General features: G+C 47.3%; 3 protein-coding genes across 3 annotated transcripts; 2 read left to right on the top strand and 1 right to left on the bottom strand.

Moving 5' to 3' along the window:
* Nucleotides 1–59: 59 nt before the first annotated feature.
* Nucleotides 60–1,275, top strand: LOC108160492 (lipopolysaccharide-induced tumor necrosis factor-alpha factor homolog). The gene is made up of 3 exons (XM_017294528.2): nt 60–498; nt 560–689; nt 752–1,275. The coding sequence occupies exons 1-3, from the start codon at nt 243–245 to the stop codon at nt 867–869; spliced, it is 504 nt and encodes a 167-aa protein (XP_017150017.1). The 5' UTR covers nt 60–242; the 3' UTR covers nt 870–1,275.
* A 482-nt stretch (nt 1,276–1,757) lies between these two features.
* On the top strand, nt 1,758–4,049 carry LOC108160635 (YY1-associated factor 2). The gene is made up of 2 exons (XM_017294764.2): nt 1,758–2,198; nt 2,410–4,049. Exons 1-2 carry the CDS (start codon nt 2,060–2,062, stop codon nt 2,721–2,723), a joined length of 453 nt encoding a protein of 150 aa, XP_017150253.1. The 5' UTR covers nt 1,758–2,059; the 3' UTR covers nt 2,724–4,049.
* An 11,175-nt stretch (nt 4,050–15,224) lies between these two features.
* Nucleotides 15,225–19,708, bottom strand: LOC108158562 (F-box/LRR-repeat protein 14). The gene has a single exon (XM_017290986.2). It carries the CDS (start codon nt 19,266–19,268, stop codon nt 17,679–17,681), a length of 1,590 nt encoding a protein of 529 aa, XP_017146475.1. The 5' UTR covers nt 19,269–19,708; the 3' UTR covers nt 15,225–17,678.
* Between the last annotated feature and the right edge of the window lie 2,688 nt (nt 19,709–22,396).

The raw sequence follows: 22,396 nt of genomic DNA, 5'->3' as shown, positions 1-22,396 counted from the left end.
AGCTCGCTCTGTGAAGCGATCTAAGCCAAAACTTGAATCTGTAGGCAGTAGATGGCAGAGAGCGAAACGGAAGAGACGACCAGCGACGCCAATCTGTGAATTCGCACAGTAAACAAAAACCAAGTTGGGATTACACATACACTACAGGCATAACCACATATATATGTATATAATATAGAAGTGGAAGAACTTGAATCTCTTACCTGCAAACAATTGAAAGCTGAACTTAGCACTCGACGGCAATGGATCAAAAGCGGGCCATGCTCTATCCGCAGGTGGATTTCAACACGCCCAGCGCACCGTCACCGACGCCGACGCCAACCAGGGAGTCGGTTGGACCTGAGCTGGTGCCTGTGGAGGCTCCGCCATCGTACGATGTGGCAATAGGCTCAAACGCAGTGACTGTTCCAGCAATACCAGCAATTGCAGTCACCCAACAACCGCCGCATGTGGTATACGAGTATGAGCAACCAGCACAGCCGACAGTTGTCCAAATGGGTAAGTAATTTCTTGACTATTTTGTTAGGCCATCTCTGACGTCATGGCTGCCTAATTGCAGACACAATGAACTTGGGTCCAAATCCCTGCAGAGTACTGTGCCCGGCCTGCGGGGCCCAGAAGACCACGCGTATGACCCACACGGCCAATTCGCGCACGCATATGGGAGCTGGACTTTTATGCCTGGTGGGGTGAGTCCGAAATCCATAGCTTCCGTGTGCGCATTCGTATTAAACATTCTCATTTCGCTCAGGTGGTGCTGTTTTGCCTGCTTTGTGCCCTACTGCATGAACAGTTGCCGCACTGGCAATCACTACTGTCGCAAGTGCAACACTTTCCTCGGCGCATATAGTCCCAACGGACTGAAATGAAGATAAGACTACGATGAGATGTGATCTGGTGGTACCTACTACATATATAACACAAACAAGAGCTGCTATCTCAGCAGTTTGCCTAGTTATTTGCAAATGAATATATTAACCTTAAAAAAAACAAAAGCCACCGCCGCTTACCTTCTTGTTGCTGTCGCCTGGCCTTTGGCGCACCATCTAAGAGCACCGCGTTGGCGTAGGTCGACGTGCATCGTCACTATGCTGCTACCTAGCCTTAAATAATGTTTAATACAATATGAAAACCATAATATTTGTTGAATATTTGCGCTATTTTCGAGAGTGCTGCCAGATGTGGCCAGCCGGCGCTTACCAACACCTCGTCGGCGATTATTCTCCAATAGATACATCAAAATTGAGCAATACTAACGATTTTTCTCTTACGTTTCATTACGTTTTATTTGTTTGACCTTTTTCGCAAAAAAAAACCTTTTTTAGGCAAAATCAAATAAAAGCACGTATTTAAATTAGGCCAGTAAAGTAGAAAATTGATTAATTAATCGGATAAAATTATGTGAGCATTGCTGAGAGTCTTAGTTACTCAGAATTATTCAACGGAATATCAAAATTAAGCAATAGTAACGATTTTTCTCTTACGTCTTATTAAGTTTTTTTTTTATTTGACCTTCTTCGCTTAAACCTTTTTTTAGACTAAATCCAACAAAAGCAAGACTTTAAAATCAACCAGTCAAGTGCAAAATAGATTCATTAATTGTATACAATTATGTGGGCATAGCTGGGCGTTCCTTCTAGCTAGTAATATTGGACGGAATATACAAATTGAGGAATATTTATAATAGAAGTAGTATTTCAGTCAGTATATTTACGGTATATTTTTAAAATTGGACGGTATATTTTGATATATTTCAGAGGGTCGGACGGGATAAGTCCGCGGTCACACTGGCAGAAAGTTTTTTCACAACAAAAAACCTCCGAATAAGATCTAATTAACCATCCAATGTGTGTTGGTAGCATTAAGAAACGCTTCTAAGCAAGTTGTGCGTGTGTGCCAGAAGGCTGCACCCCAGAATTGCCAGCATTTGCGCTGCGTTTCGGCAGCCACAACAACAGCAGCAGTAGCAGCAGCAGCAGAGGCAGCAACAACAACGGTGGAAAAGGAAAATTCAGCCCAGCTGCATTTCACTTAATCGCCACCACAGGCAGTTTCTATTATGGACAAGAAATCATCGCCCGTGCGACGACAAAAGCGCCAAGCGAAAGTGATTGAAGACAACTTTTGGGACTGCAGCGTCTGCACGTACAGGAACTCGGCCGAGGCGTTCAAGTGCCGCATGTGTGACGTGAGGAAAGGTGAGTGACCTCGATTTCATTTGCGGCCACAGCGGCTGCGACAGTGGCAACGGCTGCGAATGTGGCCGCTGCGTCATATTTCAATTACCCGTGAAGGACGGCGAATAATCGTTCGCTGTGCGCGTAATTTGTTTTCTTTGCTCTTGTCAAATGACGATGTTCTCCTCCACTCACTATCACTCTCTTCGTTCGTTCCCTTCACACCGCTTAGGAACCTCCACGCGAAAGCCTCGCCTGAACTCGGCGCTAGTCGCACAGCAGGCAGCCACACTGCCCGGAGCCAGCGGCAACATGCCCAACGGTAAATCCGCCTCCAGTTCACGGCACGGAAGTGGACACGACAGGCAGCGCCACAAAAGATACCCGGCCCGTTTGAAGAACGTTGATCGCTCCACGGCGCAGACACGAGAGGTGACCGTCAACTCCGTCACCGTCTTCATCACAGAGTACAAGGCGAAGCCGGTGAGCAGCCGGCGCGAGTCCAGCGAGCAGAGCTTCAGCGAGAGCAACGACAGCCGGAGTTAATTTGCGGCCCGTTGCCAGCCGAAGCCCGTGCTACCTTTTGATATTGTGCGCCACGATTCCCCAGGCCCCGCCCCGGCCTGCCCTTTTCCCTCGTCTAAGTGTACAAGTAACAAATTGTAAATTCTAACTGTTAGGCCCGAAACATATGTAAATCGAAATCACTATAAGTTATTGAGTATTAGGCAACGTTTGAAGCCCCCCGGTGCATGGCTTCAGCGACTTCCAGCCCTGGCCAGTAGGGGGCAAATACAGAGCGGGACAAAAGAGAGTAACGCATTTACACGACCCTCTGCAGCCCCCTGCGAATGTGCTACCCCTGTATATATTCTACCAACAGATACTGTGTGTATCCGTCTCGTATTGTAATTCTAATTCCTAATTTATTATCGCTGAATGCATCTTCTGTATATGTATGTTTTATCATGTATATTTTTTTGACAAGGATATCGATTATTTAATAAGTTTTCAATTAAAATATGATTTAAAGAAAGCTAATCTCGCTGTTAAGAGTGAATCTGTAACGAAGTCCAAGCACCCACAAAATGGTTTTGTGTATTAGTAACCGCTTTTTTTAATACTAGGCAATGCTGCTGTCTACGAGGAGAGGAGAAGATATATCGATGTAGCATGGTTATAGACAATTTGATAATTTTAATTCTTTTGTATACAAGACTGATTAATAGTTACCACAAAATAAAACACAGATGCATGCATGTAACCTCCCAAGGACCCAGGCCACACTCCAGGTTCCATTTTGTTCACATAGGCAACCCTCCAAGCAAACAATAGAAAAATACTCGAACGAATAACAATACAAGTTTTGTACTTAGCAGAGCCCCAAAGGCTCTTCTCCGCCATATACCTAATTAGCAAACGAAAACGATGAATTTTGATATATTAAATATTGGATAAAGGATATAATGGTTTATAATGTGCTTGATATTTGCATTTTGAGATAGATTATTTAGCCCCACAACTTACACCCAAGTCACACCCAGACGGCACTTAGTCGCCATTAATAAGGCCACTAATGGACCCCACAGCATTGGAGATATAGCTCACTCGAATATAATACTGCCCTGCCCTGCCGGACTGAGTGATGCAAGAATAACTTCCAGTAAAACAAACTTCAGCTTTGATTAAACAATAAACACCTATACAAATAGTTTATAAATGATGCTTAGAGCTGGTGAAGCATTAAACAATAAACCTGCACTTACTCACACATCCATTGACGCATTCACATAACCCACACAAAGTTAATTAAAAACTTAAATTCAAAATGTAAAGCATTCAGTTTTAAAACATTAAAGTACATTAAATAAATTTCAGAATTGCTACTTGAAATCCGTGTCGTACCATCTGAAATTATCTCGTTTGCCAAGGTACTTTTACAGGTTGCACCTATGGATGGCATTCCGCCTTAAAGTTGAAAGGTCTTTAAAGGCGGTGAACCAACAGCAGCCAACCAGCAAGCAACCCCTCGCTGTGGATGGATGCCAGTACATCCACCATCGTTCCACTCAGAGACCCAGCAGGACCAGGGGACCACCCACGCGCTGCCTTTGTCTATGGCTATCTGAGTGTGTGTGTGTGTGTGTGTGTTCTGGAGGGGAGGACATCATCTGTGTATCTGCTTACGCGTGCTCTCAGCTCTAGTTTGGGTCTCAGTCGAGACCCAGACCGAGTTTCAGTTTCAGCTGAAGCTACTGTCTCTCCTATGGTCGAGGGCTACGCCTTTGGCAGCTGCCTCAACTTTTCGCACAGCGCACATCGCACGCTTCGCAAATAAATTACAAATTGTTTCGTTCCAGCGCAGCTACTACTTACCCACACACACACACACAGAGTCCTCCCCCTTTATTCTGTGTGTGTGTGTGGAGCATTCCCTCCCCCCCCCAGATCAAGCTCCAGCTCCAGCTCCATCTCCACCCTCTCACCGACTCCAACACTCCGCAGCCCTCACACACAATTCGTTTCGAACATTCTAGCCTGACGTTCGAAATTTTCCCGTTCGCATTTTCTCTAAAATGTTAAAATTCACCAGGCCCTCCTGGCCCCACACCTACATCATGCCGCCACGCCACCCATTGGCCTCCCCCCGGCGGCACGGCACAGGACCTGCGTTATCAGTGCCGCACTCTGTGCGCTTATCTTCCATGTACGTTTCGTTCTTGGGTTCTGTTTCATTCGTTTGTTCGCTGCTCCTTGCGCCGCGTCCGCTGTTCTCCTCCCTGCCTCCCTCCCTCCCTCAGCTGCCTGCTGCCTGCCTTCTTATCCGTTTGTTTGTCCGTGCTTCCGCCTCATCTGTGCGACCGTCCGCACATCCTGTTCCTTCTCTTCCATTTCCACGTCCTTGTGTGTAGTTGGGAAATTTGGTTTTTCTCTAGAAAAGCGGCAGTAGCTAAAAAAGTTGCAGCAATTGGAAAATGCTAAACTCCTTGCGGCCGGAACTCAGCCTGGGTCTGAGCCTGGACTGTGGAACTGGCTTCAATATGACGCATACGCGTTGTGGTCCGGCCCGAGGATCGTCTGAAGAATGGCCAGAAATGGCCCCATAACTTCTGCTCCACACTGTTCCAATGCGGAGGGTGGGCATGGGGGTGCGAGTGGATGTGGGTATGTGGGCATGTGGGTAATCCCTGCAAGTAACTTGAGCACTTTATGGCACAGCGCGCACGTGTGCCAGTGTTGGTATCAGAGTGTGTGTTCTGGTGTGTATCTGTGCTAGATAGCCGCGAAGGATACTAGAAAGAAAGACAGAGAGAGTGGGAATGAGAATGGGTAGCCCCCTTAAAGCTGCGATAGCTCTAGGTTTAAACACACTTTAGGCATTATCCATTTTAATTACATTAAAAAACTTTTTGTTGGCATAAAATAAATTGGAGCCAAAGACGAAGACCAAGACGAAGACGAAGAATGGTGCTGGGGCTGGGGCTGGGGCTTGAGCTAAGCGAAGAAACGGCAGAAGGAGCGCAAAACTTATGTCACTTTGATCCTTAAAAGTAACTTCAAGGCAATTCATGCGAGAGACAATAGGGAACTACCCCCAGCAGCAAAACCCATCCCCCCAGTAGTGGCTCAGCGAGAGGCCTCTCTCACTCTCTGAGTAATCAAGTTTAGTCTTTAAAATTGAAATTCCAGCATTAGGCAAGGAATGCGACAAACGGGAAATACCATCCGAAAGGGGTGGCTGGGCTGGCAAAAGGCTTGAGGGAGAGCCCGGGCTAGAAGGGGTAGAAATTTGACTTCCCTTGCTTATCTGCCTCGAATGTGCCACAGCACGCATGGAGTATGCTGAAGAAATCGCTTGCACATTGCCAAATTTAACTCTTCATCTCATATGTGAGGTTCCCCTTAAATGATTTACTAATTTTTGGTATTCGCTGCACGCGAAATTAGTTGAACAATGAATAAATCCACAGTATTAGTACCTGAAGCATTGAAAGTGACTCGCGCTCTTTTCATTGATTAAAGTTCCAAATTAAAGTTGCCCAAAAACAGAAGGAGGAGGACGGAATATGTATGACAGTCGCAGTGTCACCACCAACCCATAGACCGCCCCACGGCGAGGGCCACATCGCCTGCCAGGCCGGGCCATCAGCTTCATTGTGTTTATTTCTCATGTTAAAATCAAATTCCCGCGTGTGCAATTTTTCATTTGGCCCGGACCCGGACCCGGACCCGGACCTGGGCCCAGGGCAGGAGATGGAGCCGGAGTCGGAGCCCAGTGGAGAAACGAAAAGGAAGTGGAAAAATGTGTAAAGGTGCGTGTGGCAGGGTGGCGTCAGAGAGAAGGAGGAGGCAGGGCCCAGTGTGGCTCGAATGGGGTGGTGGTGTGATTGCTTGGCTGGTTCTTCCGGCGTGCTGTCTGACGTCAGGTGAAGTCAGCTTAAAGACCAACTTTGCTAACAAACTTTGGCCGCCAGCTTCAGTTCTTCGCCTTTTCTTTCTATCTTTTTGCAGTTAAAGAATTGGGTCCATGGGGCTGAGAAGCTAGATGAGTTGCAGAGCTGGAGATGATGCATTCTAGAGGAGAATATTAACGTGGTGCAGGAGCAGAATGCCTTAAAGCTAGTGCTGGAGATGGTGCTAGAGAGCTCAGCTGCGTTTTGGGTAACATTTTCGATACCTGTCGGCATGTGTCGGGGTGTGTGCTGCTGTCTCAGCACCAAGAAGCATGCCCCTGCCGCCGTTCCTCTCCCCACCATCTCCACGTGGCTACTCCTCCTTGGCGCCCGCATAACTTGCGCTCTAAACAAAACAAAAATGCGTTGGCAAAGCGTAGGACCAGAGACAGCCAGAGCCAGAGCCAGGGACATGGACAGGGCCAGAGAAAGAACAAGAGGCTGAGTCAGGGGCAGAGACAGAGGCAGGGGCAGAGGCAAAGGCAGCTGGCTGCGATGGCTACGATGGTGATGGTGATGGCGACACTGCCAACAGCAAAGGCAACATGAGTAGAATACCCTGAAATCAAATGGAGAACACCATTTTGCTCTGCCTTAAGCTTATAGCACCAAGACTTGAAAGTAATCCTCAAAATGAAGAGTTTGTGGAGCTGGAGGATCAGTGAACGAACACAAAAGGGTAAAAATGCGCATGTGCTGTTAGAAAGTCACTTTAGCTTAGTACAGGAGAGAGCCTAAATATATTAATTAAGAGAGTCAAGATTGAAACAAGAGAAAGACACAAATATTGAATCAAAGCCGAATTAATGTAAGCTCAAAAATCCTTCAAGGAATAGGGTTTTTTTTTATTTTGTAAGAGAATATTTGAATGAATTTGATACAATCATAACCAGACGAACATTAAAGTACCTAACATAAAAGGGCATTCTTCCGTCGGTTTGTTGAGTGGCTTTCCTCCAAAATTCCTCCTGCCGCTTCGCTGGCTGACTGGCTGGCTGCTTGCTCCCTGTAAGGACAGCGACAGGCCGACGAGGACGACGGCAACGAAGGCAACGCCAAAATGGAGAATGGGGGAAAGGCAACCCGAGAAGGGGGACATGTAGCAGGGTAAAAGGGGAGACGGGGAACGGGGCACGGGACGCGGGACGCGGAGAGAGGCAGACACGACACACCAAGTGTACAATAGCTTTAAGCTTAAACTCTCGCACACTTGCACGCACACACTCTCGGATCCCCAGCGCACTTACACACACAGGCACAGAGAGACCGACACACAGATACACTCTAAGCATATATTTGGGAATACAGGGCCACAAGCAATTCAAGAGAAAAAACAACATTTTATGTTGCTTTTTGCGTGGCAAGCAGAGAGACTCGCAGCGCTGCGCTGCGACGCGAAGCGATGCGATGCGACCCAACCTTGGGGCCCATTTGGATGGGAGCACTTTTGGGGCAGGAGCAGCGACTCACGATCGGAGCGAAGCCCAATAGGGGGCACCCTGTATGCCCCAACGGTAGTGGGGAAGAAAATTCACGGACGAACGCTATATGTCCAAGTCCAAGAAAGAAAAATACTTGCTGCGACAACACACCAGTGAGTGCCAGGGATGGCCACATTCTTCCAACTTCAAACAGTTTTAATATGTGAGAGATTTTATTGCGGAATATTATACGGAACTCATTTATGGAGTCCGAACTGGAGATGATGGTATGGTATGTGTGTTCTCCTGGGAAAGGTACTTGTACAGATTTATATAGAAACAATAATGTTATTAGTGCCTGTAGTACTTGGCAGTATAAAAGCCGTAAAGTATTGAAGGAAATAATATGAAATATTTGTATTTCTTTTTATGATCACACAATATCTCTAGATTCATGATAATCTCATAGATCTTTGGCAATCCAGCTGCCCCATAAATGGGTCACTCTGCCCAATCTCTGACAAAGTTTGTCCGTATCTGCGATCAAGAAAGTTCTCCTTATCTGAGGAACAACGTAAATTAAATATGATATTCGGGGGTTTGTACAGCTGACGACTAGCCGGAGATAAGAGTTCCTCCACAAGTCTGTACTCCAACAGGGACAGCGACAGCGACAGAGCGACAGAGCAGCAAACCCCCAGCCCTGGCTCATTGGAGCAGCAGCAGCAGCAGCAGCAGCAGCGCGACTGAAGGCAAGGCAAGACGGCCAGCCAGGCAGTGGCAGAGGCAAAGGCAGAGACAGAGACAGAGGCAGGCAGCTCCAGCTATAGCTACAGCTACATCTACAGCTCCGGAGCTCGTGGGGCTCGGCGGGGTTCGTTGCGGGGCTGCAGCGCCCATTTGAGGGAGCCATCAAGTAGCAGATTCAACGCCACGTCGCTGTGCGTTTGACATTTCCCCATACTTGCTGGGGCGACGCGCCATCAAGTTTCCAGAAATCGACGAAATTCACTGTACGCAGGCGGCAGATAAAAGAACTCGTTACTTTATGGCGCGTCCGCCACCAAAATGGACAGGGTAAAGCCAAGCACGGCAGCCATTGGCAGCAAACTGTCGACTTTCTGGGGCGATTCGCCCGAGCAAGTTTTCAATTGTTCGGGCGGAGGAACGACAGCCAGACGAATGGTGGACTTGCTGGCGCGAACGTGGCTCTGCCCCCCACCCGAGCGTCTTCTGTTATCCAGTGGTGGGTAGGCAAGAGAGAGAGCCCAAGAGCGGGAGAGGCAATAAGAGAGGAGGCAGCATGCTCTCTGTCTCTCGCGCTCTGGTTGAGTGCGTGTTTGTGTGGGTTTCGTATCTGTGTGGGGCTGCTGAATATCTCTCGAATGCGCTGAATGAGCTTGAAATATATTTCAAAATACAACGGATGCAACGGTTCTGTTGGCCCTTTGCCCACATAGAAGGCAGCAACAAAAGCAGGGAGAAGTGAAACAATTATCGCAAAATAATTCTCATATGAAGATTATTAAATATTTCCCTTTCTGGCCAGTAATTGAATCTTAATGAAACCCCAAATAGAAGGTAGCAATTTCGTTGCCTACTTTTGTGGGGCTGCAGTCAGATAGGGCAACATTGCAATTATCTACAATCTATGCGTCTGAAATTCCAATGCCTCAAACACAGCCACACAGACAAGCACAGGAACAACACACAGATACAATGAGAATGTGCATTCCATGCACATTTCATGCATTTCCTTTGTACAGGCCAACTTATCAAGTTTCCTGTCCACCGCCACCGAATGCAACCCCAAAATGCATCCAACCACCCACCATCCTCCGCCGGCCGGCTCCAAACGCCCCACCGCCCACCATTAAGCATATACAATATATTCCGACCATGTACAGCTGAAACTGCAATTGCAACTGCCACAGCAACGGCGACTCCATCAACCAACAGCAAGGACCATCTGCAATTCCGATTTCGATTGCATTTTTGTTGCACGCACATAATTTTTGTGCGGCTGCGGATAATGATTTGGTTACATTTGATTTTGTTGCCGATTTTAATGCAGGATACCCTTCACTAGAGGGGAGGGATGGGTAATGCAGCAATTAACCCGATCACCCGGCAGGATTCCACCTTATGATGTTGGGAAGCCCAGTGACTGTGCCTCTTCCATTGCTGTGTTTAAATATCTATTTTAGTTTTGTTTTGACGACTCGCATAGCAGGGAGAGCATTTAAAATTTGATGGTATATTATTCAAAATTTCCAGCTCCATTTTGCGGGCCAACGGAAGTGCTGCGGACATGCCGCACCGCGGCAGACAGCCTCGGACTGTCCTGCGGTTTCAAGCGCTTTTATTTATTTATGCATTTTTCGCATTTATTGCAACACAATTTAATATGCATCTCGGGGCGTGGCTGATACCCCAGCATTTGCAATTAACGCTCCCAGACCCCAAGGGGAGCTGAGAGGGGCACAGAAACGGGTCGCAAAGATCCTAAGGCGGATCAGGCAGGTGGCTGACACAGAAACCACCAGGCTTCCACCGAAGCCAAGCAACAGGCCAAGCACAAGCACAGGCACACAGCCAGAGAAACGGCAACATGCAACAGCAGCAACAACTTGCAGCAAGAACAACAACAGCAACAACAACAATGGCCAGAGCTGGACAACTCTTGACATGCATATGCAAAGGTCTTTCCCAGGTTGCCGCACAATCAATTTTGCGAGAGACCTTCGCTCGATTCTCATCCGTGGCACTGGGAACCCGCCAAAATGCAAATGACGACAGCACCAACAAAAGCAGAAAAAGCTAAAAAAAAAAAAACAGAAAAAGCCACGTACTAAAAGAACTTTGACGAACCGAAGCCTTTGATGTGCACCGTTGTTGGTCGACTAACCCCAGATCCAACCCCGTTGTGGTGCACCTCCACATCGTCCATATGGCACGCCATCTTAAATAATCAATATTTTTGCCAAGTCCAACTCCAACTCTAAGCCAAGACTTTTCGGTGCCCGGTCTCAGGTCAGGCCCGAGCAGGAAGTCGTTGTCACATCAAATGGCGACAAAGCACTTCCGCTTCTCTTTCTTCTGCTTCGCTGCGAACAAAAGGATGCTGATGCTGCAAGGGAGAGAGCTGAAAAGTTTACGTTTCCCTTAAGCTTCATCCTCATCCAACTCCCGCATGCAGACCAAATATTAGATCTCTGGCACATGTCTAGACCGCGTGATATGGCTAGAGGGTTCAAAGAAGGGGGAGGATCGGGTTTGCTTAGAATTTTACTTGGCTTTCAAGGCGTGTCGAATTTCCACCGATTGAGGGGCGGCTGATACTCAACATTCCCAGACATTGCCTGAAACCCGCTAAAAACGGAGACGGATACGATTACCCGCTATCTGGAAATAGTCCCTCTGGAATGTCAGTGGCTCTAGATACAGAATCTGTATTACAGATACAGATCAGAAAGGGGGAGCTCTAGTTCTCGGTCGGCGACATATTCGACCAGCATTTTCAACGCTTTTCGTTACGTTTCGTTTCCAATGCCGATCGTCGTCTGCTCTTTGTGCATTCTTTCAGTTTGTTTTTCATCGCGTTTTCTCCTCTACTTCTCCTGTCTCCATCTCTCTCTTATCCGTATCTCTCTCCCCCTCTCTCTCTTATCCGTATCTCTCTCCCTCTCTCTCTCTCTGTGCGCCTTTGTCCCGTGTTCTGTGCTCTGCTCTGCCAGCCTTGATCTCCCCCGCACCCGCACCCTGTGTACCCCTTTTGTCTATCGTCGCCCGGCTCCAACGAGGCATGCAGTCATCGGCGACGTCGCTGAATTTCGTTTCAGCCCCAACCGATCCGCACCGAACCGAACCCCAAACAGAAACCAAAAGCCAAAACCAAACCAACGGTGATTCATCGAAATTAAAAATAAGTGTTTTGTATCTGTATCTCAGCGCTTGTTTCACATTCCCCGCTGTCGTTCCTCTTGATGTTGTTTCGCTCACATTCCACTGGCAGCGATAGCTTCAGCGATTTCCCTTTGACTCCACAGAAGGTAGAACAAGTTTCGGATCTACATATACATATGACATTTTTCTGAACTCTCGATCGTACTGAGGCTATATTCTGACGATACTCATAAGCTGAGATTGCAACTTCTCGGTCAACCTAATGGATATGCTGATTCTCAGAACTTTAAAATATCTAAGACCAATTTTTTTTCCAAAATCTTTGTCCGATTCTGAATAATATAGTATTTATTTTGAATACGTTTTGCATTCTGAAATTGTGGATAACAAATCAGAGACTGAAACTTCTGGATCAGCTCTCTGGGACTCTGATTTATATGCGAATATATTTTATTGCTTCCGACTTTCTTCTTGAACATTTATAAATCTTTTCAAGCTGCGTTCGGAACAATATCACATATAGTATGTATCTGAATGCTGATTTATGTGCGAAAATCTCAGGCTGAGCTGTCTTCATATTCCGGATTTCCCTTCTGTTTTGTTGGTTTAAGGACACCTGTTTCCACATTCCACGCCCGATCGTCCTCGTCGTGCAACATCCGCCCCGTCTCGAATCGCAGGGGCAGGTAGCTGCAGAGACTGCAGAGACGACAGCGGCTGTGATAGCCGCTCCTTGGTGATTTTAGTGGTGGTGCTTTCTCCATCCTTGGTCACCTTGGGCGGCATTCACGAAATGTGTATCCATGACACACATACTCTAGCACACATTTTCCCACACACACACACACACACACACACACACACACACACCCAGAGACAAGGGTATCCATAAGGCACACATATACGGGTCCGTTGTGGATTAAAATTTCTTCGTTCCTTCTTTTTTATATATGTATGTTGAATGCATTTCCCTTAGCGCTCCGTGCCAGGGGAGCGCTGTACAAAGGAGGGGGTGGGGGCATTTATTTTCGGCATTTGAAGTTAGTCCTTTGAAAAAACGGGGGTTCAAACTCAAAGTGCTAGACCGAACCGAACGAATCGAAATGGAACCGTACCACCGTGCGAAGGGTTGCTCGACGGTCTCTCTCTCCCCGAGACGTGTATGCCAGTGTATGGTTGTGTGCTAGTGAGTATCTGTGTGTGTGTGTGTGTGTGTGTGTGAGTACGGTAAAAGGAACACATTTGGATGCCAGACGACTGCTGCGTCTCAACTCCCTGTGCGACATTACGAGCCCGTTGGAACGTCAAAGAGTGTATGCGGCAGCAGGGGCTCGCACGGGCAGCGGCAGCGGCAGAGTTCGAATCGATTTTGGAATTCGTCTCGTGCCGAGGAGTGCGTGGAAAATGCTGATAAATGGGAGTTAGATTCTGAATCTCTGGGCCCTGGTCCAGGATCCCCCCCCAGTAGCTTTCCCTGCCATGGCCGTTGCCATGCTAATGAGACCCCCCGAAATGGGGCGCTCCACAGCAAATGCAGTTGCAGCTCCACTGCATATCAGAGCCAAAGTACCCCCCAATATGACCGATAAGTCGTAAGGCCTGGTCCCTGCCCCGTTCGGTGGGTGGTTGTGGTAGTGGTGGGTGGCTTGCTTTGTTTGCCCACGTCGACTGATAAGATAAGCAATAGCCCAAGTCTCACATCAGGGCCTGGACCCCCGAACCAAACCAGAACCGACCCTTGGAGCCACCGAGCCAGCGACGTTGCCCCGCTGTTGTTGTCCCCATGCTCGTGACTCGCCTCGACGATATCTTACGCCTGCGTTTTAGAAAATTCAAAATTCATAGAATGCAAATGTTGGTTAAACAACATTTTGCCCGGCACACGAGCGCACTCCCAGTTTTAGCTCCAGTCGTCGCAGTTGGGGCACATGCAGAAATAGACGCAGAGGCAGAGAAACAGAGACCACACCGATTCAGGCCTCAGCCAGAGAAAGACAGAAAGAGAGAGAAAGAGCTTGAGTCAGGTTTTGTGTGTTGAATTTTAACTAAAACGAACTTAAGCGGGCCTTTCAATCCAAGTTATAGCATTAGAAATACCCGACTTTGAGGCGGAATTTCCGTTCCGTTCCAAGATGAGCTTCGCTGTGTTCTCTGAGCGAGGGTATTTCCAAATAATAGTTGCTCGTATTATAAACGCATAAGCTTATAATGTTACAATTCATCAGAAATGCAGCAGTGACTGAACAAAGAATTTTTTCAGTGGAATAATAGCACAAAACTTCTGTGAAGTTCGATTATAGGGAACTACCACATCTGATGTCGCTCTGGATTGGGTCATCTTTGAGTGCAACAATTCTGCTAAAATTTAGTAACAAAGTCTGTACAATCATATTTATGTATGTACGCATGTATAAAGTTTATACATAATCTCTTTATACTTAATCTTTTCCTATGTGATTTAGATTTATCGCATAGTTCTGTTTGTGACCACGAAATCAGGTCTAAGCGCTAATCTATCAATCTGAGTTCTGTTTCGGGCTCTAATCCCCGTTTAAAGCTTTAAGAGTGGGCACCGCTGATTCCAGGCGTTGAAAATTCCCAATTGGATGGCTTCCAAATACACATACGTTTATATACGTTTAAGTACATATATATATATACATGTATATACATAAACACAGATGTACATACATATATGTATAAATGTTAATCAAACACACAGACAAAGACTCACGCACACGCACAATTGACGCATACGCACATTTAATGCAAATTTAAGCAGTTAGCAAGCAAGTAAAACCGTTATGTGCCACACAGGCCTACGAACATGCGTGTTCGAGTGTATGTAGTATGTGTTTGTAAATGCATCGCTGCTTGCACATACATAATGCAGGGAATATAAATAATTGCAATACATAAGAGGAGTCCGTGTGTGTGTGTGTGTCCCTTGCATAACCGCATATGCAGTATATGCATAAGTATATATGTACATACACACATATGTATGAGCACATCCATACATACTACATATATCGGCATCTGCATCTCTGGCTGGCTGCACATTTCATTGGAATTGCATTAGTGTGGCCCTTTGTTCATTACAAAATGCAGCAGACACGCACACTCGTGTCCGGGACATGGAATAAAATGAATTGCCAGCAAAATATTTACGCATTTGTTGGATAAGATAAACAACTGCCATTCTCGACCCATCCAACCATCCCATCCCATCACCCAGAATCGTTGAAAACACATACGATTTGCTTGGTTTTTTATACATATTTAATTTATTTTCTCTTCCTTCCGCATGATCCGTTCGTCTTCTCCTTTCTGGGGGCTTCTCCGTCAACGTGACACAACAGAAATATCAATCAATAAATCAATCAATCAATCAATAAATGGAGATCTTAGGGCTAGGGGTAAACGGGTAATGTAATCAAAAATCAAGGATCTCAAGAATCAACATAGTTAATAATAATAGTTTTGCAAAAAGAATTAAGGCATTCGGTATATTGCGGCTCAACAAAAGTTCTTCGAATCGGGACTCCAGTACTTAACATAACATTGGAATTACAATATTTATTTAGTTTTTTATTTAATTTAGTTTAATTTATTCTTTATATTTTTTGTTTGTTTGGAAGGTTTTGTCCCTTGTTTCTGCTTAAATAAAATTACGTAATTCTTGTTTTAGCATTTTTGTTTAATTTTGTTTGCTTGTGTTTTTTTATACAATACATTTTATATCACAATAGAAAAAAGAATTAATTCGTATATTCTTTTCAATCGTTATCGCTCTTTTTTACGGGTTTCCTTCGCTTTTTTTTTTTTTGCTTACTTATAAATAAAAAAAAAAAAAATGTACAGAATTTTCTTTAACGTTTGTGTGTGTGTGTGTGTTGGTGAGTTTTTCGCTATGTTTTCCTCTTCATTTTCGTATTTGACTAATTGTGGCTTTACGAATGCTAAAACTAAAAACTAGAAATTAAATTTACGCGTTTTCTTTAAGTTCTACTATTAACATGTTTTTTTGCTTAGATTTTCGTTTTTTCTTTAATTTGTAATCAACTAAATTAAACGGCATAACTAACGGACGCTGTACTAAAGCGAATTCGCAAACGAAGCGCAGAAGGAGCTGACGGGAGGAACAAAGAAGAAACAGAACAAAAAGAGAACACAAACAATATAAGGTGAAACGGGGAGCAGAGCATTGAGAGAGAGGATGATAAAAACTGTAGAGACACAGCAACAAAGAGCAAATGCTGGGGTGGTGGAGCAGCGGTAGTGAACGAAGTCAAAGTTGCACCCAAAGTATATTAGTCATTCCAGGTGAGGTATTCCTGAAGGCACATAAGTGCCTATATTAAGAAGTCAGAGAGAGAGTGCCCAACTGTTAAACCTGCTATTTAATGAACCTCTGATACATGAAACCATCATGCATGAAACTATCATCGTTTGAGCTCTGGGTATGCCTCACCTTATACAGATTATACCTTGGTTGAGCCCCGTCTCAGAAAGCTTAAAGCTGCCTTCCTACCTCTCTTCTCCCTACACTTCATTCCACACACACACCATACACACACAGCCAAGGCAGCTGCCGTTGCCGAACATTCTTCATGTTGTTGTTGCAGTTGCTGCTGCTGCTGTCGCTGTGGCAATGGAGGACGCTGGCTTTTGTAGCCGAAGCGTGAATTAAAATAAACTATTTAAATTTATTTGCATCTGTTTAACGGCGGCCTGCATTGCACATACATATGCATGTCTCTCTATACTGCGTGCGTGTGTATGTGTGTGTGTGTGTGTATGTTATAATGTGCTGCGCTGCCCACTCCATCGCACTCTCCCTCCCTCTCAATCTTACTCGCGCTGCTCCGGCTCTGCTGGGCTCTCATGACGCTTATCGCGCGTCTCCATCGCCATGCACTTTGTTGCTGGCGGCCATAGCTGCAGTTGTTGTTGTTGCTGCTTTTGCTGTTGTTTCTTTTTTCTCTCGTTTCTGTTTTTTTCCTTTTTTTATCGCTGCGTGCGTGTAAGCCGACGCCAGTGGGGGCCTCGTCCCACCGCTCTCCCCCCCTTAGGAACCAGCGGCACAACAACACAGAGCAAGCTCCATGACGCCGCCGTCGCTCCACCTCACTCTCCCACTCTTTCGCTCTTGCTGTGTCTCAGTGTTAGTGTGTCTGTGTGTATGTTTCATTGTTTGCTCTTTGTTGTTGTTTCTGCCTCCGCCTGTTTCTACGTCTCTTTCTGACACTCCACCTCTCCCCATCGTCTCTCCGTTTCTACTCGATTCGTACGAAAAAATTTAGTACAGCGTGTGGTATGGCAAACGAAAGCTATGAGTTTTCAGTGTATCTTGTCTGCCCCGAAGTTGACTTTCCGCCCTGCCAGCCCTTACCATTCCCCTCTCCCTATATAATTACGTGCCACAGCCAGACGACATGCAACTTCTCGACACTGGACTGGACACACGGGCAATGGGCATGGGCATGGGCAATCGGCAAGCGGCAATCCGCTATCGGTAGGTAGGATTGAAAGTCACACGCACACTTCAGGGCCACTCCAAGTGTCTCTCCTCCGCCAGAAGTCTAGCCCAGACCAGCATTGGTATTGGAACTCGTGTTGGGATTGCTATTAGTGGTGGAGCTCTTCCTCTTGAGCGCCGATGCTGCCGCTTCTGCTGCCTCCGCCTCCGCACAGGCATTGCAGTCATGGTGGACGCATCATCTGACCAGCCACAGGCCCAGGTTGAGCTTCTGCAGCTTAGGCAGCTTCATGATGATGTCGATGCCCTTGGAGCTCAGCTGCGTGCAGCCGTAGAGATCGATGGTCTTGAGGTTGGTGAGATCCTCGGCGAGCGTCTGCAGGCCCTTGTCGGTGATGCGGCTGCACTGGCCGATGTTAAGGTTCTCCAACTCCTGCAGCGACTTGGCGATCTTCACCATGCCCTGGTCCGTAATCTGGCACTGGTTGAGGGAGAGGGAGCGCAGGCGGTAGAGACCCTGGGCGATGTGCGTCAGAGCCTGATCGCTGATCTTGTCGCAGAAGCTCACGTCCAGGGAGTTGATGCCGCTGCCACCCTCTGTGAGGTAGGCCATCCCAATGTCCGAGATGTTGTCGCAGGAGCGTAGATTCAGCTGCTCCAGCTTGGGCATGCGCGCCAGATGCTTCAATCCGCTGTCCGTCACGGAGACGCAGAAGCTCAGGTTGATGGACTTCAGGGAGGTGAGGCCCTGGGCGATGTGCCCTAGCGCCTCGTCGCTTAGCCGCTGACAGTCCTGCAGTCCAAGGTGCTCCAGCTGGAGATTGCCTTCGGCCGTCTCGCGGCTGAAACCGGCCAGGTGACCAATGCCCTGGTCACTGATGTGCCAGCAGGAGCGCAGGTTGAGGTGGCGCAACTTCTTCAGGCCCCACGCGATCAGCAGGAGGCCGGTGTTGGTGATGTTGCAGCAGCCGCCCAGCTCCAGATTCTCCAGGTTGCGCAGGTGCTGTGCGATCCGTCCGAGACTCGTGTCCGTGATCTGTTTGCAGAGCGATAGGTCCAGCGTCTTTAGGTTGGGCAGATCCACGCTGAAGGCGTGTCCCAGGTTCATGTCCGCCACATTGAAGCATCCGCTGAGGTTCAGCGATGTCAGGGCCGGCACACCCAGCACCAGATCCTTGAGCGAGCGGCGCAGGGATAGGATCTGCACCTTCTTGATTCCACGCCTCACCAGACAGTTGAAGAGACTGGGGCTGGAGCGCTTCAGGTGCAGCTTGGCCTCAACCCCCTTCCACACGCTCTTGGCATAGGCTGCGTCCCGCCAGGCGCTGCACACTTGGGCCGCACGGCCCAGATCCCTCACAGGCAGGTGCTCGAAAATCTGCTCGAGCAACTCCGGGAAGAGGTTGCTGATGTGCGTGCCCTCCACTGGGGGTGGGCTCTCCGGCGAGGCGGGTCTGTGCTGGTGGTGGTGATGATGGTGATGGTGGTGCTGTGCATGGGCTGCTGCTGCTGCAGCAGCGGCTGCAGCCGCGGCCGCATGTTGCAGGTATAGCGCCGGCGGAAGGGTCTGCAGCTGCGGGCGGTGGTGCAATGCGTAGGGCGTGAAGCGCAGCAGGTGGTGGGCGCTGCGTGTGAGGCCGGGTAGCTCAGTCTGTGGGTAGAGTTCGTCCATGCCCCACACGGGGGCGCCATTAGCTCCACTGGGAGCGGCTCCACTCGCTGCGGCTGTGCTGCCTCCGCCGCCATGATAGTTGGTAAGAGCGGCCGCTGTCTGCAGGGAAATGGTCGTCTGATGGTGGAAGGGCAGAAGCTCTGTGTTGGTGGCCATGCTCCTCGGCGTCCTGCTGCTACCTCTTTCTCTTCCTCTAGCTATTTCGCTGATTACTCTGTCTGCAGGAGACTCTTTGCTTTGTGGCTGTATAGAAGGTTCTATTATGACGGGTTCACTACGTAGATGCGTCTTATATACGTCGCATTTTACTCGGTACGCGACAGTTTCAAGGGGAATATGGTACGTAAGATGTTCTTAGGTTGCACTGGGACTAGAACTGGGATGTCCGCGAGATTATTCTGGTTCTGTTTATACTGATACTGATTCACTCGTGTTCCACTCTGGCTTGCGACTCTTGCACTCTGACTGTAGCACTTGGGGGGCCTTTGGCTTGGCTTGGATGGTGGGTAAATCCAAATGTCGTTAGTGTTCGAGAGATCCAAGACGCGCGCAACCGAACCGGACGACGTTGAGAGAAAAACTACGCTCGCTTTGGCCGCAGCAGCGTTGCTTATAGTAAAACGACAGAGAGATAGATTCCCCTATGTGCGCCTGTGTGTGTGCGAGCCGAGTATCTGTGTGAGCAGGCAGTCGAATTCAGCAATGGCTGACTGTGCTCAAAGCAGGTAGAGCAGTGCGCTCTCTCTCTCTCAGTCTCTCGGTCTGAAGCTGAATTGAGAGGCAGTGGAGGTTTTTGTGATATTTGGCTTGTTTTCGGCTAGATTTTCTTGCAAATTTGTATAGTATTTGGAAATTATAAGCATTACATAAGGGATTCAATAAGATTGATGTGGAATATCATCATATGCTATGTTTCTTCAAACATGTTCATAATACATATTTTAGAGCAATTTCAACTTAGTTCTGCCAATCAACTTATTCCAATAGTAGCGAAAATGTTAATATTGAACAGCTAAAAGGAAATAAAAGATGAGAAACCTTAACATCAAAATTATTTAGATAAAATACAGCCATTTATATTAAAAAGCTTGAGCTAGTGCTTAAGTTTTACCATAATTAAAAAGAAACAACAACAGTTGAAAATACATAGAGTACATCAATTTTATAAAATTCTTAATGGACGTATTGCTCAACGAGAAAAAAATCTATATTTTATGGCTTGCCAATTTTGTCAGCACTGAAAAAGGCAAGCGTTTGAGAGCGAGAGTCTCTCCATCTGCATCTGTATTAGTGGCTCTCTCAGGCTAGAGAGATAGATTCCAAGATTGAGAGAGAGGGAGAGACCGAGCTGAATGCTAGACCTGGCTTGGATTCATCTTGATTTTGGCCCTGGTCTGACTCTATGGTCGGGTCAGGTCTGGTCCTCAGATTGTGTTCAGGTTCTTCTACAGAGCACAGAGCTTACGTCTCTCAATGCCAAACTCCGACGCATTTGTTTCTGCCGCTGTTGCATTCCGAAGTCGAGCAGGTACCTGTCTTGCCTCTTTAGCTGCCTCTGTATTTGTGTGCGGCTGTGTGTATCTGTGTGTGCGATCGCTGTTCGCTACCTGCGAGCGCAACAATACAATCCCGGTTTCCAAGAAAATATTAACGATAACTCCAAAAAATGTTGCCGCACACAGCACATATACAGGCACAAGCGTAAGCAGGGGCAGGCCTTCGTCGTTTGGGATTTGGGATGATGCACAAAATCCAGCGGATGGAACAACAATAGCGGGAATCCATTGTTATTGATACTAGGAAAGCGATGCACATTCCCTCTCGCACACAAACACACAGAGAAGAACATTTTCTGGGACCTAAAAAAGGAAAACGCCGCCACCAGAGTCGACATCATCTTCTTTGCCTTCTAAAAAAGGGACCAAGACTAGGACGAGGGTTGTGATAAGGGATGGGGGTAGGGGCGTTGTAGAAATCTGTGTCGCTACCTGCACCCGCACCCCCGCACGCACATGCAGAGAGAAAGAAAGAGACGACACGCACCAGCATCCTGACTGAAGAGGGAACGGTAAATGGAATAGCACTCCTAGGCCGATGCTGATGCCAACCTCTACCCAGATTCCGTGCTCGTACAGTCATTATCCTGGCGAGGAGCAGGAGGATGCCGCAGACGAAGACCAAGAAGGGCAAGGCGTGCGTACAACTTTTCCAGCGCTACCTGTCCAACCGGTTTGGCCCAAAAGGGCCAATCGCCCTCTATCACTCTTTCGACGTGTCTGGCTATCTGGCAGGGCAAATAAAAATAATCTCTTCGCTGGAACTCTGGCTCAATCCCTCGTTTCAGCCACACTGCCACTGCCTCCGACTGAAATATAGTGCGGCACATATAATAATCGATTGGTTTTCGGCTGCATCTCCTTCGTCATCTTCTCTGTTTTTTGCGTTGAGTTTTGCGTACTATGATCATCATTAAAGCGGTCGCAGAGCAACACAGGTAGAGGCAACAGCGGCAACTGCGGAAAAGGCGCAACACGCAGACGCAACTGCGGCAGGGCTGGGCCAGGGCTGGCTGTGGGCAGATGACTAGAGAGGGGAGGCCCACGCAGCAAGCTTGAGGCTTGGGCCAGCCCAGAAGATTCCATCTGTATAGCTACTCGTCTTGCCTACGGATATCAGATTCAAGATGGCTGATTCATCTGCAGATGGCTGACATAAATGTTGCATGTTCCTTCATTTGTTGGCTAGGTTCTTCGACTTAAGAACTTTATTGCACCTGATTAAAGAAAACATGGTCAAATTCTGTAATGTTGCTGTTAGGAATGGGAAATTTCATCCTTTGGGATATATATGTGTATTTTTTCTGCTAAAGTCCTGCATGTCCTCCAGAACGAGGCCAACAGTAAGGATATGGGATATGAGCAGCTTGTTAGGTGACAAATATACATAAGTCCTTAGGAAAATCATCTTTGGATGGGGATTGGTCTTGGTATAACGTTTATTCTCTGATCAAACCATGGCATTGCTTTATGAATAGAATGATCTGAACTATCCCAAAGTACATCTATAGTAAAGCTGCCAGAGCCATAGTCATACATACATAATTTAGATTGAGCCAGTGGTGAGGGTAGAGCATATTGTGGCATCAAGTACTGCGGGAGAATCATACAAAAGGCACCGCCATCAAGACCAATTGATGTTATCGCCATCTCTGACCAATTTGTGGTTTGCCCGCATCTCTCTGCCGTACTGACCCCTGGCAGTGGATGTGGATGCCCAGGCGAAAG

Source organism: Drosophila miranda, chromosome 3, assembly GCF_003369915.1.
Source record: "Drosophila miranda strain MSH22 chromosome 3, D.miranda_PacBio2.1, whole genome shotgun sequence".
Taxonomy (NCBI): Eukaryota; Metazoa; Arthropoda; class Insecta; order Diptera; family Drosophilidae; genus Drosophila; species Drosophila miranda.
The sequence above is the reverse complement of the archived record's forward strand: the minus strand, read 5'-3'. Positions and strand labels throughout refer to the sequence as shown.